The sequence below is a fragment of the Cetorhinus maximus genome, chromosome 4 (genome assembly GCF_964194155.1).
Source record: "Cetorhinus maximus chromosome 4, sCetMax3.hap1.1, whole genome shotgun sequence".
Taxonomy (NCBI): domain Eukaryota; kingdom Metazoa; phylum Chordata; class Chondrichthyes; order Lamniformes; family Cetorhinidae; genus Cetorhinus; species Cetorhinus maximus.
In genome coordinates this window covers 67947946-67965146 of record NC_135882.1, presented here as the reverse complement: position 1 = coordinate 67965146, position 17201 = coordinate 67947946, and the positions used below count along the sequence as shown (strand labels likewise).

Genomic DNA, 17201 nt, shown 5'->3' with positions numbered 1-17201 from the left:
AGTGTTTAACTTCTCTTGTTAGTCATGGTTGGATCACTTTTCCTGCAGGGTTTTTGTGCCTCAAAGGAATATAAATTTGTTGTAAACAATGTGTTAATTCTTTAAATGCTAGCCATTGCCTCTCCACCGTCATACCTTTTAAAGTAGTTTCCCAATCTACCACAGCCAATTTTCCCCTTAAACCTTCATAGTTCCCTTTGTTTAAATGTAAGACCCTAGTTTTGAACTACGTCACTTTCAAACTTAATGTAAAATTCTATCATATTATGGGCACTCTTCTTTAGAGGCTCCTTTAGAACGAGATTAGGTATTAACCTTTTGTCATTACAATTATCCCTTTCTCATTGTTACATTGGCTGTTTGTTAAATCAGCCTTGGGAGAATGGCATGTGCATTGGAAAGAAAAGGAGAGCGTGATTGGGTGTGAAGCAGAGATCGATTATAGGTATTGGAGATGGGGTGGAATGGGTGTTGGAGTGGGGATGTGACCAGCTGTGCCCAGTGACTTTAATGTGTTATCAGAAGGAGCTCTCCTGAACCTCCAACCTCCATCTTCAGATAAGTATTATTAAAACACACACCTTTTTGATGGCATCCTGCAACAGACCCTTTAAGAATTGTTGGTTAGGCCACATGTATATTTAATTTTACTGAATGTATTTGACAAAAAAAAATCTTCAAAAGGAGTTAGGCTCTTTGTTTGCAAATGCAAAGGGACTATTGCCTGCATCAGGTCTGGGCCTGGATGCCCACTTTAATTCTTATAGCAGTATGGCAAGCAGTTAACTGACAGCTCAGAATTATGGCTACCATTTTCAACCCTTTCGAATAAATTTCTATGCCATTTTATATCCAAGTCAGGATAGTATGTGACTTGGAGGGGATCTTGGAGGTGATGATGTTTGCAATATGTTGCTGTTCTTGTCTGAAAATAATTATAAGATAATAAAGATGATGCAGTATAACTAGATTTTTTTATTCAACCTCGTAAATAATAAATGTTTTTGAAATTAGATTGTTTATTCTCAGAATTTGAAATTGACAGATATTTGAGCTGAATGAGACAGTCCGTAATTTAAAAGATAAAATGGTGACCTTGCAACATCGATATGAAGAAAAGTATAGCCAAATGGAAACTTGTGAAGAGATGATTGATCAACTATCAGAAGAGTTGAATGCAAGACAAGCGGACTTACAAAGTAACAAAGATCACACTGCACAGTGCGAACAATTAATTGAGACATTAAAAGACGAGGCCCAGAAGATGCAAAGAGAGGTATATATATTTAAAGTACTGTATTTGTCTTGTGATTTGAAGTGAAACTTGCTATAGCTATGTACAAAAATATTGAACTAGGAATAGGTGAGGATGAAATGCACAATATTAATACGTAAGTAAATAGATCACCGGTGACATTGCCCATGGTGAATTATTTGTTGTGTAATGTACAAAACATTATTCATGCCACTGATTTATGAGCCCATATTGTAATTTGGACACATGGAAGATGCAGCGGGCATCAAACTGTTCTGAGCTTGGCAACGTACGATTTGGGCAAATTTTAAGTTCCTGGTCCTGATTTGCATGCCGCCAATCAGTTAGCTCCATGAAACTGGTGGGAAGCAGCAGCTGGGCACCCGTGTCAGAGCTAAAGTTGGGTGACAGAAATCTGCCTGTAAGTCATCGGGAAGTATTTTAAGGAGGCCTCTTCTGGACTCACTTCTTCTTACTGTAGCTTGGCCATGCAGGAAAGCCACAACTGCTTCCCCGCTCGTGCCAGTGGTTGGTTTAGGAATAAGGCTCCCTGACCATTTGGGAACCCAATTTGCATATTTAGAGAAAGATCCCACCGGTTTCCAGCAAGGATCTTTGCCAAAGGTCAGAAGATCTGTTTAAAATGAACAACTGTGCGATGGGAGCATGACATTGGTGGGCAAGATTACTATCTGACTTTAAATACCCAACTGTCCCAGTTTCCGCCAGGAAGGCAACATTAATATTGCCCCTATAATGATTGAATAATTGAAATTGTGCTTATTGCAAAGTACTGTTCATGTTTTCCAGTCACATTATATAATTATGTTCACACTTTTGTAGAATTTGAACATCAGTGGCTTCCACAATTTTTCTTACCCATTTGCATAGCTATGTAATGAATTATATTCCTTACCTTTGTTTAAGTCCAGGATCCAGAAGATGACTGGAGGAAAGATGTGGTTTAAAGGTAGCTTTGAGGCTTGTAGAAATACTAAGAATGACAAAGGGGCCTGGAGTTGCTGCTCAATTGTGCTAATTACTATGACACAATTCTCCAGATTTTGGCATAACTAGTACAAAGGATCACAAAATTGTAAACACAAATTGCATTCAGTGCAACTCATGTTTCAGGGGTCTTTTGCGCTAGTTTTAAAAACATCAAGGGCAGAATTTTACGGCCCCATTTCAGCGGGGACAGAGCCGTAAAATGAGGCGAGACATTCTAAACCTCATTGACTTCAGCGGGAACGTAAAATCCAGCTGTCGTAAAATTCTGCCCCAAGTTAGAAGCAGGCCCTGCGCATAGTACTGGCCATTCCCTAGAAACAATCCCTCTAATGGCCCTTAACTGTGCACAGCCCTTTTGTTGCACTGCTTTACTCTTTATAGAAATAACCTGATTTTCATTTCCATCTATATTGATGAAAAGGAATATCAGATGATGGACAGCTGATCTGCAACACAAGTTTTACATCTGGTGCCAAATTGTTTCTTTAATTTTTACTTGTGTTCAACTTTTATTGCAGTGATACCTTTGTCACTGTTTCCATCTTCATTGAGCAAACACTTTGGGCTGAATTTTACCCCCGTCAGAGGGAAAGTTGATGGGTGTGTTTCCGATCGGCGCCCACAATCGGAGATGCACCGCTATTTTACGTGGGCGGGCCAATTAAGGCCCGCCCAGCGTGATGTCCGCACAGAAGCACTATGCATCCCTGTGCGGGCAGGGGGGAGGATCCCAAAATCGAGAGTGCGCACTTTCGCGCACAAAAGAGCACACTCATCTCCCTGAGGCTAGGTGCAGCCTCAGGGAGATCGGTTGTAGATATAAAAATAGAAAAATAAAATTTCCCTAACATGTCCATTCATGTCACATGAGTTGGGACATGCCCATAATTTTTACAAAACTTTATTAATTTTTTTTAAACCCTATGTGAAACCTCATCCCGCCTGTGGATGAGGTTTCATGTTTTTTCTAGTTCCCGCTGGGGCTCCTGGCCTGCCCGCCAACCTTAAGGTTGGACGGCTGGTCCTTTAATTTTTTAACTGACCCTGTCAATGGCCTCAATTGCATACCAGAACTAGAGAATAACCAAAGGGCTAGTAAGAGAGAAACTTAAGTTATTTAATAACAGGAGAGACTAATGCCAGGATTTTCCCCTCGGCGATTTGGGGGTGGGGCCCGCTCACTGAGGGGAAAATGACGTCGGGAAGAACCCGCTGCTGAGCTGGTGGGGCCCGCCCGCCATCCAAGGGCAAAAGTCTGACTTAAGTAAAATGGAAACTTGGCAGAAAGAGCCTCTGACAACTCTTGAAGACATATGAATACAGGATCTGTATCTAAGGACTGGCATCTGATGTTAATTCATAATGTTTAATTTATAAGCCAATAAATCTATAAAACAGATCATTAAGCCAGAGTAACTTAACAGAAACTTAAGGGACTAAAATCTGACAAATCGTCAGGACCTGCTGGACTACATCCTAGCAATCTAAAAGAGATTAGAAAGCTGGTTATGATTTTCTAAAATTCCCTAATTTCTACAATGTCCTAGCAGATTGAAAGTTAAGAAATACAACTCTACTATTCAAAGAAGGAGGGAGAGACGAAACAGGAAATACAGTCCAGTTAACCTGATATCAGTTGTTGGGAAATGCTGTAATCTATTATTATGGAAGTCATAGCAATGCACTTAGAAATTCATGGTAAGATCAGACAAAATCAACATGGTTTTACGTAATGGAAATTGTTTGGCATACTAATGAACGTTTTGAGAACATACCTAGTAGGGTAGATAAAGGGGAACCAGTAGATCTAGTGTACTCGGGTTAAATAATCGATAATGTACCACACACAAGGTTAATACACAAGATAAGGATTGTGGAGTTGGCTTAATATATTAGCCTAGATAGAGGATCAGTTAATGGACAGGAAACAAAGAGTAGGGATAAATGAGGCATTTTCCAGTTGACAGGCTATAACTAGTGGAGTGCCGTAAAGGTCAGCGATGGGGCCTCAGCTATTTACAATCTATATTAATGGCTTAGATAAAGAGACCAAGAGACCAATCATTTAGGACTGAGGTGAGAAGAAGCTTCTTCACTCAAAAGGATTGTGAACCTTTGGAATTCTCTGCCCCAAAGGGTTGTGGATGCTCCATCATTAAATATATTTAAGACTGAGGTAGACAGATTTTTGGTCCTTCAGGGAATCAAGGGATATTGAGAGCAGGCAGGAAGTGGAATTGAGGCAAAAGATCAGCAATAATCGTATTGACTGGAGGAGCAGGCTCAATTGGCCCAATGGTCCTCTCCTGCTTCTATTTCTTATTTTCCTACATTTTTATGTTCTAAGCCAATCCAATGTAATGCCCTCTAGAGCGCACAATGCTTAAATTTACCCTTAATGATTTTTATAGACTTAAACAACCCTATTTTATCCTATATAAAATGTACTGAATGTTCATCTTAATATTTTATATTTCTTACTAATAGATTCACTTTAACCAGATTTTTACAGTGACCGATCCTTTTCATCTTTGCCAAAGAACATCCATCGAGCTCATATGTCAAGGTTTCTGTACAGTTACATTACATCTTACTACTTCCTTTGTTATTTCACATCATTCACCCATATCCCATTGAATATTCTCCATCTTGCCTCATTTGCTCATGGATCTTGATATCATCAGCAAACCTTACATTAAAGAGACGCAGAATGGCCCTTTGTCAACTCTGCCGTTTACTGTTTCCCAAGACAGATTTTCATTATCAAATTTTCAATGCCTTCTGGGTTCCTTTTCCAATGTTCACTTACACCAGCTAATATTTATCATTCATTCTAAGAGCCTTAGCCTTGTTTAAAAGTCTCACATGCATAAAATTATCAAGTGCTTTCTGAAAATCTACTAATCTCTAGCATTCATCTGCTAATTGAGTTCCATTTTCGTGGGATTCCATTTGATTCTTCAGGTATGATTTATTTTCTCTAAAGCCATGCTGAATGTTACTCTGGCTTAATGATCTGTTTTATAGATTTATTGACTTATAAATTAAACATTATGAATTAACATCAGATGCCAGTCCTTAGATACAGATCCTGTATTCATATGCCTTCAAGAGTTGTCAGAGGCTCTTTCTGCCAAGTTTCCATTTTACTAAGAATTTAGGAGTGTACCTGATCTTGTCCAAGGACCCTGTGTGTATTTTTTCAGACTGCAACTGCTGGTAATGGTTCTGCTGCTGCCATTTACAGATCTGACTAGGCCTAAGTAGCCTCTAATTTTTTTTTTGTAGTGTGCAGTCAGTTTATTTCAGTGCATTGTCCCTTTAAATGTTTTTGTGTGGCCATGCAAGCATGGTAACTTAAAGGGACTGACTTGTGTGAGAACATTTGGGTTGCTGCGTGGCTGGATAGCTTAGAGGGAACATTGTGCTAGACCTATCTTTTCTTTCTTTACTTGTCCTGCTCTATTTAACCTTGCACCATCATCCTTTTGTCATTTAATCATTCCTGCCTTCCACTCTATAACAGACCTTCCCTTTTCTTCTCGCCACCACCCCGCCCCCTATCCCCTTTCCATGCCTCTGTACTTACCCGTTGCATTTTTCCCCTCCGGACTGAAAACATTGGGCAGTCCCACGGAGGGCATCAGGTTGTGGCAGGGAGGGATGCTCACACGGGCGATCTTGCTGGAGTTGAATGAACGACAGAAGAGGCTACCCGCCCTTTCTTCCGGCTTTCCTGACCTCACAACAGCGCTCACATGACCCCTCCCAAGCCCGCATGAAACCTTTCCCTAGTCTGAAAGCCAGGCTTCTGTTTCTGTCCAAGATGCTGCCTGACCCGCTGAGTGTTTCCAACATTTCCTTTTTCTATTTCACATTTCCAATTTCCACGATCTGCAGTATTTTGTCCTTGTTTACATTTTAATTATTTGTGTTTCTTTGTCAGATACATTTTATCAGTATCTGCATAAGTTGCTGTTTTCTGCAATTTGGGAAATATCAGGTTTGATGTGAAGAATGTAACATGATTTGTAAATGTTTATGTGAAGAACTGATTTAATTTTATAACCTTATTATTGTCCAGTTAGATTTTAGACTCTTTGGGTTGGATTTTCTAAGCCCTCTGAAGGTGGGAACAGAGCTGGTGGGCCCGGAATTTCCTGGTGCCAGCCGGGGTGCTAATTTACTGGCATCTTCCCACCACTGGATCAGTATTAAAGAGACAGGTCAGGAGTGGTGATGGCTACCCGCTGACAAGAGACAGGCAGTTTGTTAACATAACTAAAAGCCTATTAAGGCGAATGACCATAGACCAATGGGAATTTTCCAGTTGGCCTGCGGGCCTCCGCATTGCCCTGAACCTGTCTGCTTTCTAGAGTCAGCCTTCTGGTGGCTGAACGGAACAGGTGGGATAGCCCTCTAAGATCAGTTTGAGGCCCCCCATCCCTCTCCTCTCCCCTCCTTTCCAACCTCTGCAGCTGCCATACTTAAATGGCCACAATAACAGCCGTAGTATACCATATAGTTTCCCCCTCACAATGGTGGTCTGCCATTTGTTTTATAAAAGTTTGTAATAAGTCCTGAGAGGGCCCTTGCATTTTGAGGCACCCTTTCTCTCCTTTACCTGCATCGGCAGGCTGCGGCTCCTTCAGTGCTGGAGGGCCTCTTATTGAACTTCTAGCACCAGGAGCCCGCCCACTGTCTGTAATTGGACATGAGTGCACCCTCTGGCCATTAATTGACCATTCCTTTGAAAATTGTGTCAGGTGAGTATTTGTTACACTATGTGGTGTAGGGGCCTAGAATTGATCCTAATGTTGAGATCCTGCCCAAAACAAAAATCCAACCTTTGAATCTTAATTTCACGCTGTTTTCCTACCCTTTGTAACTGGGCAACACTTATTTTTACCTCCTGAGTTTTTCCAGCATTTTCTACTTTTAGAGCACAAGTAAAGCACAAGAGAAACAAAAGACTTGTGTTGTGCTTACCTAAGTTTCCTCCAGGCTTCCTTTAACAGGGCCAGAATACCTATGGCTATGATAGGCGGAGTCTAAAAGCCAGAATCCTCTGTGCTCGCAGGAGGCGGGGAAGGAGGAAGAGGGGTCTGAAAATTTGGTGGGTTAACATCAGGATCAATACCCGACGCCTTCCCGCCTCCGCCCGAAGTAACAGAATCTATCAGTAAGGCCCATGGTCAACCTTCCCACTCCACCTACAGTTGAGTCCCTTAAGTGGCCAATTAAATACCACTTAAGGGCCTCTTCCCACTTACGCTGCAATCTCCCCAGCTCCAGGTGGGCCTGCCAACATGCGACCTGCAAGACTGGTAAAACTGTGGGGACTGCATGTCAGCTGGATGGATTGGGTTGGGTCAGAATTCTGGACGGGGCTGGGGGGGGTGCACTAATCTGTGCATGATCAATGGCATGGATATGGGGCAGGCAGGTGGCTGCGGACAGCCACCCTCCTGCCCTTGCTGCCAAACCTCATGGCTCCCCTCTTCTTATGACCTCCGCCCCACGAGACCCCAACCCCCCAACAGCACTTACCTTTCTCCTGCATCTTCTGCCACCCTGGTACTCCAGGGGATGTTGGCCCAGTATCAGCACTGGCCTCCTCCATGCTCTGCTGAGTGCGAGAGCTGCTGGCCTCTGATTGGCCAGTAGCTCTTGGTGGGTGGTACATTGTCTTCCGGGGTCCTCGGCCAGAAGGAAGGCTGCCACTGTCCACTTAACTGCCTGATTGGCAGAAGATATGGCGGGTCTTCCTCCTCAGAGTCAGCGCAGGTGTCTCACTGCATTTTCAGGCAGCGTGTGAAACACCTACCAAGAACAAAAGACTCTGTCCAAAAGAAGTGGGAACAGGTGTTTCCAAGCATTCCAATTCATTTTCCTCTTTGTCCATTTTTAGGTTGGTGATTTGTTTTCAGGGCAACAGGGTGAGGCAACATCTTATTGCTGCTTTTAATGAACTTTTCAGGCTTGTAACAGTGGCTTCCTTTTTTTGAGATGGGCCTACAATGGGGTAGAATCTGCCCCATGCAGTTGTCTTGAACGTGAACATATTGTGGAGTTCAGATCATCATAAATAGAGCATATATCAGTAAAAGCAATATACTGCAGATGCTGGAAATCTGAAATAAAAACAGAAAATGCTAGAAAAACCCAGGAGGTCTGGCAGCATCTGTGGAGACAGAAACAGAGTTATGTCTCAAGTCCGTATGACTCTTCTTCAGAGCTCTGCCCTGTTATCATTATTGTAGGTTTTAAATGGGGTTTCTCATGGTCTACATTTACAGATACAGATGGTGGCAAGGCTGTTGGTGAACTTTACCTTTTATTTAACATAATACTAACTATGTACAATACAGACTGAGCAAAGTGATGGAAGGGATCATCGAGAGTGCTATCAAGCAGCACTTACTCAGCAATAAACTGCTCACTGATGCTCAGTTTCGGTTCTGCCAGGGCCACTCATCCCCTGACCTCATTACAGCCTTAGTTGAAACATGGACAAAAGAGCGGATCTCAAGAGCAGAACTCCCAGGCCCAACCATCTTCAGCTACTTCATCAATGACCTTCCCTCCATCATAAGATCAGATGTGGGAACGTTTGCTGATGATTGTACAATGTTCAGCACCAATGGTGCTGAACATTGTACAGATACTGAAGCATCCCATGCCCATATGCAGCAAGACCTGAACAACATTTATGCTGGGTTGATAAGTGGCAAGTAACATTCATGCCACACAAATGCCAGACAATGACCATCTCCAATAAGAGAGAATCCAACCATCTCCTCTTGACATTCAATGGCATTACCATCACTGAATCCCCGACTGTCAACATCCTGGGGGTTACCATTGACCAGAAACTGAACTGGACTAGCCATAAAAATACTGTGGCTACAAGAACAGGTCAGAGACTGTGAATTTTGCGGAGTGTAACTCACCTTCTGACTCCTCAAAGCTTGTCACAAGTCAGTAGTGTGATGGAATACTTTACACTTGCCTGGATGAGTGCAGCTCCAACAACACTCAAGAAGCTTGACACCATTGAGGACAAAGCAACCCGCTTAATTGGCACCCCATCCACCACCTTCAACATTCACTCCCTCCACACACACCGATGCACAGTGGCAGCAGTGTGTATCATCTACAAGATGAACTCACCAAAGCTCCTCTGACAACACTTGACAAACCCATGATCCCTACCACCTAGAAGAACAAGGATAGTCTACAAGTTCCTCTCCACCACCTACAAGTTCCTCTCCAAGCCATATATATGTGGCATATATAGTGACTTGGAACTATATCATCGTTCCTTCATTGTTGCTGGGTCAAAGTCCTGGAACTCCCTCCCTAACAGCACTGTGTGGGTGTACTTCCATCACATGGACTGCAGCGGTCCAAGAAGGCAGCTCACCATCACCTTCTCAAGGGCAATTGGGGATGGGCAATAAAAATGCTGGCCTAGCCAGCGATGCCCACATCCCATGAATGAATTTTTAAAAAGAGGTTCGACATAGAACTATCTCTCTCCATGCTCTCTTGTCATGTGATCTTACATCATTAATGACGCAGACTAACCCAGTTAATGTTGGGGAAGTTGAAATTCCCCACTATTACTACACTATTATTTTTACACTTCTCTGAAATTTGCCTACATATCTGCTCTTCTATTTCTCTCTGACTGTTTGGGGGCCTATAGTACACTCCCAGCAATGTGATTGCTCCTTTTTTGTTTTTAAGTTCTACCCATATGGCTTCATTTGAGGAGCTTTCTAAGATGTCATCCTTCCTTACTGCTATAATTGATTCCTTGATCAATATTGCGATACCCCCTCTACTTTTACCTCCTTCCCTGTCTCACCTGAAGACCCTATATCCTGGAATATTGAGCTGCCAATCCTGCCCCTCTCTCAACCATGTCTCTGTGACAGCAGTGACATCATACTTCCATGAGTTAATTTGTGCCCTCAACGCATCTGCCTTATTCGTCAGACTCCTTGCATTAAAATAAATACCATCCAACCTTGCCAAACTCCCATGTGCCTTAATTGGACTATAAGTTCTATGCATTCCAGACTCACTTGCTCTCTCTTCTAATTTTGGCTGTGCATCTCCCCTGCTGAAACTCCTCCCAGGATCCCATCCCCCTGCCAAGTTCATTTAAACTCTCTCCAACAACACTAGCAAACCTCCCCGCAAAGATGTTGGTCCCATACCAGCTCAGGTGCAACCCGTCCACTTTGTTCAGCTCCCACCACCCCCAAAAATGGTCCCAATGTCTAAGAACTTTAAAGCCCTCCCCCCTGCACCATCTCTCCAGCTACATATTCATCTGGACTAACCTCCTTTCTATACTCACTAGCGTGTGGCACCGTAAGTCTTCCAGAGATTAGTACCTTGAGGTCCTGTTTTTTAATCTGCTTCCTAGCTCCCTAAATTCTGCTTGCTGGACCTCATCCTTCTTTCTACCTATGTCGTTGGTACCAATATGTACCACGATCTCTGTCTGTTTGCCCTCCCACTTTGGAATGCTCTGCAGCCGTTCAGTGACATCCTTGACCATGGCACCAGGGAGGCAACATACCACACTGGAGTCACATCTACGGCCACAGAAATGCCTGTCTGTTCCCCTTACTATCGAGTCTGCTACCACTATTGCTCTTCCCCTCTTTTTCCTTCTCCCCTGTGCAGCTGAGCCACTCACAGTGCCATGAGCATGGCTGCACTCCCCACAGGAACCGTCACTCTCACCGTTTTCCAACACAGAGAAACAGTTCTCGAGCGAGATGCAACCTGGGAATTTCCAGACTACCTGCCTGACACCTTTCTTCTGACTGATGCTCACCAATTCCCTCTTTGTCTGCACTTCCATAAGCTGTGGGGTGACCACATCTAAAAACGTGCTATCCACGAAACACTCAGCCTCGCGGATGCATCTCAGTGCCTCCAGCTGCTGCTCAAGCTCCAAAACTCGGAGCTCAAGTAGCTGTAGCTGGTGGCATATACTGCACACGTGGTCAGTCAGAGTGCAAGAAGCATCTAGGACTTCCCACATGCTGCAGGCGGTACATAACACGGGATTGAGCTGCCCTGCCATGCCTGTAGTTGAAAAATAAAACCTTACTTTAAGTTAAATACGTGGTGCTCAGATCTCTGTGACAACAAGCGGTCAAGTACGTCAAGTGCAAGGGCTTCCACTTGCTGAATGTTCAGCTGGTGTGCAACCACCACAAACGCATCCTGCAGGCCTGCGCACAGTTCCCAGGGAGTGTCCACAACTCCTACATTCTCAGTAGGTCTCAGATCCCTGACATATTCCAGGGTCCAGAGAGGCTTCAGGGTTGGCTCCTTGAGGACAAGGGTTGCCCGCAGAGGACGTGGCTGATAACACCCATGTAGCAGCCTCAGAGTACAGCAGAGAGAAGGTACAACAAGGCTCATGCTGTAACTCACACCTTAGTGGAGCAAACCATCAGAATGTTGAAAATGAGGCTCCGGTACCTGGACCGGTCTGGTGGAGCTCTGCAATACAGTCCATAGAGGGTGTTAAGCATAGCCATCACCTGCTGCACCCTTCACAACCTGGCACTGCAACGGGGAGAGGAGCTAGCTCAGGAGAAGACGAAGGAGCTGTACGTCTCCTCCGATGAGGAGGACATCGACGGGGATGAGGGCAAGGAGGTCCTTGAAGGTGAGGATGATGGCGATGAGGCCATCGCACTGGCCAGACGAGGCAGGCGTGCTAGAGAGGCCCTCATAGCTGCAGGATTCATGGAGCATGATGACAACATGCAGTGAGGAGACACCATTGACTCTCCGAATGCATCTGTGAACATTTGACTCCTGTTTGCCTGATGGCAGCACACATACCCTCTGTGGAAAGGCTCCTGTCCTGGAGATGCAGTGGATGCCCATAGTCCCTCCAGTCCCTACATTCCAGGAGGATGATGACAACATGCAGTGGGGCTACTCCATTGATCCTCACATAGCTTTTGTGAATGTCTGACTCCTATCTGGCAGATGGCAGCTTGCTTGCACTCTGTGAACATCATGGAGTCATATCATGGAGATGCAGTGGGAAGCTTTCACTACTCCTGATCCTATGGCATCCTTTGTGACCTGAACCCTTCAGGACCACACTGTCATAGGACTCACATGCTGATGAGATGGGGGTCCAGCCACAGCTCAAAGATGCTGGGAGCACATAGAGAGAATGACCGAACCCTGTGCCGCCAGCCCAGGGCATTCTGGCAGCAATGATAAGCTCCATTGAGGTGCAGGCATGACAATGTGACCTGCGACAGTGACAGCACACCATCAGTGTGCTGGGAAGGTTACTCAAAGCATTGAGGAGAAATCCTGGACTGTGCAGGGACCAAGGTTTCACAACTGAATGACACAAACATTGCTCATCAGAACAAGGAGCTATAGGCAAGAAGACATTCTTGGGAGTTTTTTAACAAAGTGAAAATTATGTAGAAATGATTAACACCCATGCCCAGGTGTTCAACTGCATCTTCTTAACCTTCCCAGCCCTGCTGCTATGTCTTGCTGCTCCCCTAATATCGACAGTGGAGCTGGAGGCAGCTTGCTGATTGCTGCACCCTGTCTATGATGACCTTGATGGCGACCTCTGGAGCGCTGAGACCTGGAGGGCCCCGGCCTGCTTTCAGGGCCGTACAGTGTTGCAGTGGCACCCTCCTCGTCCTGTGGAGCTGGATTTGCTGGGGTCACAGGAAGAGGGGATTTGGATGGGCCGGACACTCCCGGAGTCACCTGGGTGGATGGCCCTGGTCTGTGGACCTGCTGTTCCTCCTCCATGTGGGTGCCAAAGGGCTCCTGGGTGACTCCTTGAGGAGAAGGGGAATCTGGAGTGAGATCAAGCTGCCTTGCACCCCTCTCGTGTTGACACTGTTGGAGGCCAACTATGGCGTCAGCGATGAAGTTCAGCTGGCGAAGCTGTGCAGGACCAATGTCCTGGACCCCAAGGCCTCCATGGTGGCCGTCATCCTATCAGTGTTGACCCCAGTGCATTGGCATGCTGGCACTATCCCCTCAGACTGAATGTGAATGGACTCCTCCATCATGCCTTGCAATCTGAGGAGTTCCTTCCTGTTGTTCCTGAGCTTTCCTTTGCATCTCCAACAACTGAGGTATGACCAAGTTCAGGGGCTTATCATCTGACTCTGACTTAGCAGATTTCTGGTCTCCAGCTGCCTTCCAAGTGCTGGAAACCTGGGAATCCCTGCCTCCACCTACTGTGGATCAGACAGTGCGACGTGCTCACCAGACTGTGACCCTACTTTAAAGCTTGGTCCCAACAAGGTGTGTGTCTCTGCGCTGTGGAAGGTAAGGGTGATCGCTGTAATGGGTTTTCAATTAGGGTTTCAGCAGATTTCTCTTCTGAGGTGTCTTCGGGGCTTGAGTCGAGGACCTAGGTCGTGGACTCCCTCGGTTGTTTGGCAGATGTGCCTGCGAAAGCACAGAGAGATAATTAGTGCATGGCATTGGCCTGTGAAACAGGACACATCACTCACAGGATTGTTCTCTGATGGATGTCGCACTGCTGGATCCTCACTTGGTTGAGCACCGCTGACCTCACTGTCAACACAGGAACAGTCCAGATCTTCACTGGCCAGATGACTGTATTTTCAAGGTTTTTGAGGACCTTGATTTCAGGCATTCCTCCACCAGTCTGCGACCTCTCCCTTTTATTGTATGCCAGCTTGTCCTGCATGAAAACAGATGGGGAAAGTGTGAGCAGGATGTCTGCCAGACCAGACATGGCATATGTGGATATGCCTGGCATGTGTGGGTGGTGCCATGGATGTGATGTGGACAATGAAGGTGTGTGACAGAGAGTGAATGGTGATGTCCCTTGAACTGGCAGTGAGTCAGATCACTGTGGATTTTTTACTGGGTTGTGAGTCAATGAGTTGAGACTGATGAGAAGAGTGACTTCCTCTGGTGGAACGGAGATCATTCACCTTCTTTCAGCACTGGGTGGCTTTTCTCTTTTGCAGGGCATCGGCACTGACCACCGCTGCCACTGCCTCCCAAGCCAGATTGCTGATGTTGCTGCCCGTCCTGTGGCCGGAGTGGGGCTAGGGGACATAGTTGGCCTCCACGGCATCCAAAAGGCGTTCCAGGGCCCCGTCACTGCATTGGAGGGCTGCAGTCTTCTTGCCTTTCAGGGTCATGTCTCCTATGCACAAGCCCTGGGCTAGAAGCACTGAGTGGTGTACGCGTGGCTGCACTTTAAATATGGCGCCTGGCGTGAGGAAGCGGCGAGGTTACAGCGTGGCGGGTGAATCAGAGACCGCCCACCAACGAAACGGCACATTTCACGGGAATGCATAATTAATGAGAGGGGATTGGGACGATACAGTGTGAAAAGCCGCCATTGCGGCTAGCGAGTAAAATGTTCTTTCTCCTGCCCTCTACCACACTAAGTGCAAATCTGGGATGATTCTGCTCATAATGTACAACATCAGATGTGATTCCGTGATTGGACAACATTTGCTGAGTAGTCCTCAGTGTCAGATCATAATTACTCTGACAACCAATTTAATATTGTCAGTCAGGCTCGCAGTGTGGCACATGTACTCGAAGCTACATAAATTAGTACATAGGATCCTGTTCTTTGCAGACCGAAAGAACATGTACACACATTGTGCCTGTTTCATCTAAACAAAATTAGTGACAGCCATTCGCAAGCTCATTCCTCAGGGCAATGCCTTGACCAATCAGGGTCAAGCTGCCTGGTTTAAATTTCAAACAGTGCTTGGCAGTCACCATCACTGTTGCATTCTCCATGGCAATGCCTCTACCAATCAGAGGCCACTTGCGAACCAATCAGCACCCTCTACATACAGTATAAGTTGTTATTTTCCCCTTATAATTGGTATTCTTGCGAAGTGTCCTGATGAGTGCAAGATGATAAGCTTCAACATGTCTCTTTTTTCTGCAATATTCAATGTAAGCTGACCTCCAGTCCTCTGGTGCCACACCTGTAGCCAGAGAAAATTGAAAAATTATGGTCATGACCTCGTAATTTCTTCTCTTGGTTCCCTTAACAGCCTAGAGTACATTTGATTTGGGCTTGGGGATATACCTACTTTCAAAGATGTTAAACCCCTTACTATTTCCTCTCACTATGATAATTTCATCCAATATTTCACATTCCATCTCTTTTATTTTAGTGTCTGCATCATCCCTCTCTTTTATGAAAGCAAATGCAAAACATTCTTTAAGAAGTATACCTGCACCCTCTACCTCCATACACAAGTTACTTTTATGGTCCCCAATCGACGCGGCACTTTCTTTAGTTATCCTCTTGCTCTTTATGTATTTTAAAATATCTTTGGTTTTCCTTGATTTTACTTGCCAATTTTTTTTTCGCGCCTTCTCTTTGCTTTCCTAATTTCCATTTTAATTTCACCCATTCACCTTTTATTTTCCTCTAGGATTTCTGCAGTATTGAACCCTTGGTATCTGTCATAATCTTCCCTTTTTTCCTTCATCCTCCCATTTACCCCCTTGACATCCAGGGGATCCATCCTTTTTCTTTGAGGGAACATACTTGCTCTGAACCTTCCTATCTCTTCCTTGAATACCTACCACTGATGTGGCACTGATATATAAAGAATGGGAAGTTTGTTTCAAGTAAACCAAATCCTCACAACCTGTTCATTCTCGCTGTGTCTAGTTGCATGGGGTCAATGTTGCCTTGTTCCTGTCTCCTCTTTCTCCTCCTCTTCCTCCACCACCTCTTCTTCCACTCCCTTTTCCTCCTCCTAATGTGGCCTCCCGTTGGCAGGAGGTAATGGCTGTGCTCTCATAATGACCAGGTTGTGGAAGATGCAACATGCCACCACAAACTCAGAGACCCTCTCCTACATGCACTGCAAAGACACCCTCTTGAGCAGCCTAGGTAGCAGAAGCATTGTTTCAGAAGATCAATTGCTCGCTCCACAATGTTAGACCTGGCTCCCTGACTTTCATTGTATGGCCTCTCTGCTCGTGTCGTGGGATGGTGGAAGGAGGTCATACACCAAGCACAGATGGGGTCTTCTCAGAGGCCCGAAGACAGTGCATAGGGCACACTGTCACTGGATGATTGTACCCTGACTGCTGCCAGAATAGCGGGCATTCAGTGAGAGGAACTTCTTGGTGTGGTCCCACACCACCTGCACATTTATAGAATGGTAACCATTATAAGCCGTTGCCAAAACTGGTTTCTGCACCTCTCCATGATGACATGGGGGATCCACAGAGAAATATACATGCACCATTCGAAATCCACTATCCTGGTGAAGTCATGGGACCTTGCAACCTGTCCTTGCCTCCTGAGGGAGAAGAGGATAAAACTTGTGGCTATGACCTCCGTCACCTCCTGGTTGCTGTGTTGACTGAATTCCACGCTGCAAAATATTTATGTTCTCTCCTGCTCGCATCTGAAAGCTCCAGATTTGTAAAACCTTCATGACACAGGGAGAGCCGCCCTCATTATGCTGTGAGACTCCAGGTCAGGCTGAAGGAGGTGACACAGTTCCATGATCACGACCTTGGTAAGTCAGAGCCACCTCAGGCATTGCTTCAGATTCATACGAATGTAGGAATATTGCTCCTACAATACTCACGGTGGGTGGGATCTTCGATGAAGAGCCTCCTTCTCCTCTCTCCTCACAGATTTCCCCCTCCCTGTCTCCTCCATTACATCTGCTGGTTGTGTTGCAGTTGAAGAGGTGCAGGAACAATTGCTCCCTTGCCTGGGTTCTGTACTCCTTTCTCCTCCTTGACTGTAATCACCAACTACCAGAAAACACCTCCAACAACATTCCAGAGTGCTTCCACCAATCTCCTCCTGAGCAAAAGTGAATGGAAAACACCTCACCTTAATTTTGTTGACTGGCTGTTTAAA

At 45.3% G+C, this 17201-nt stretch overlaps 1 protein-coding gene across 4 annotated transcripts in view; it reads left to right on the top strand.

Moving 5' to 3' along the window:
- Nucleotides 1-17201, top strand: part of LOC144679671 (uncharacterized) — a 665324-nt gene that overhangs the window by 351570 nt on the left and 296553 nt on the right. For all 4 annotated transcript variants that reach the window (XM_078540272.1, XM_078540271.1, XM_078540274.1 and 1 more), the window contains one exon: nucleotides 1046-1276. In XM_078540272.1, the coding sequence (XP_078396398.1) occupies nucleotides 1046-1276 (231 nt within the window). The remainder of the gene's footprint in view (nucleotides 1-1045; nucleotides 1277-17201) is intronic.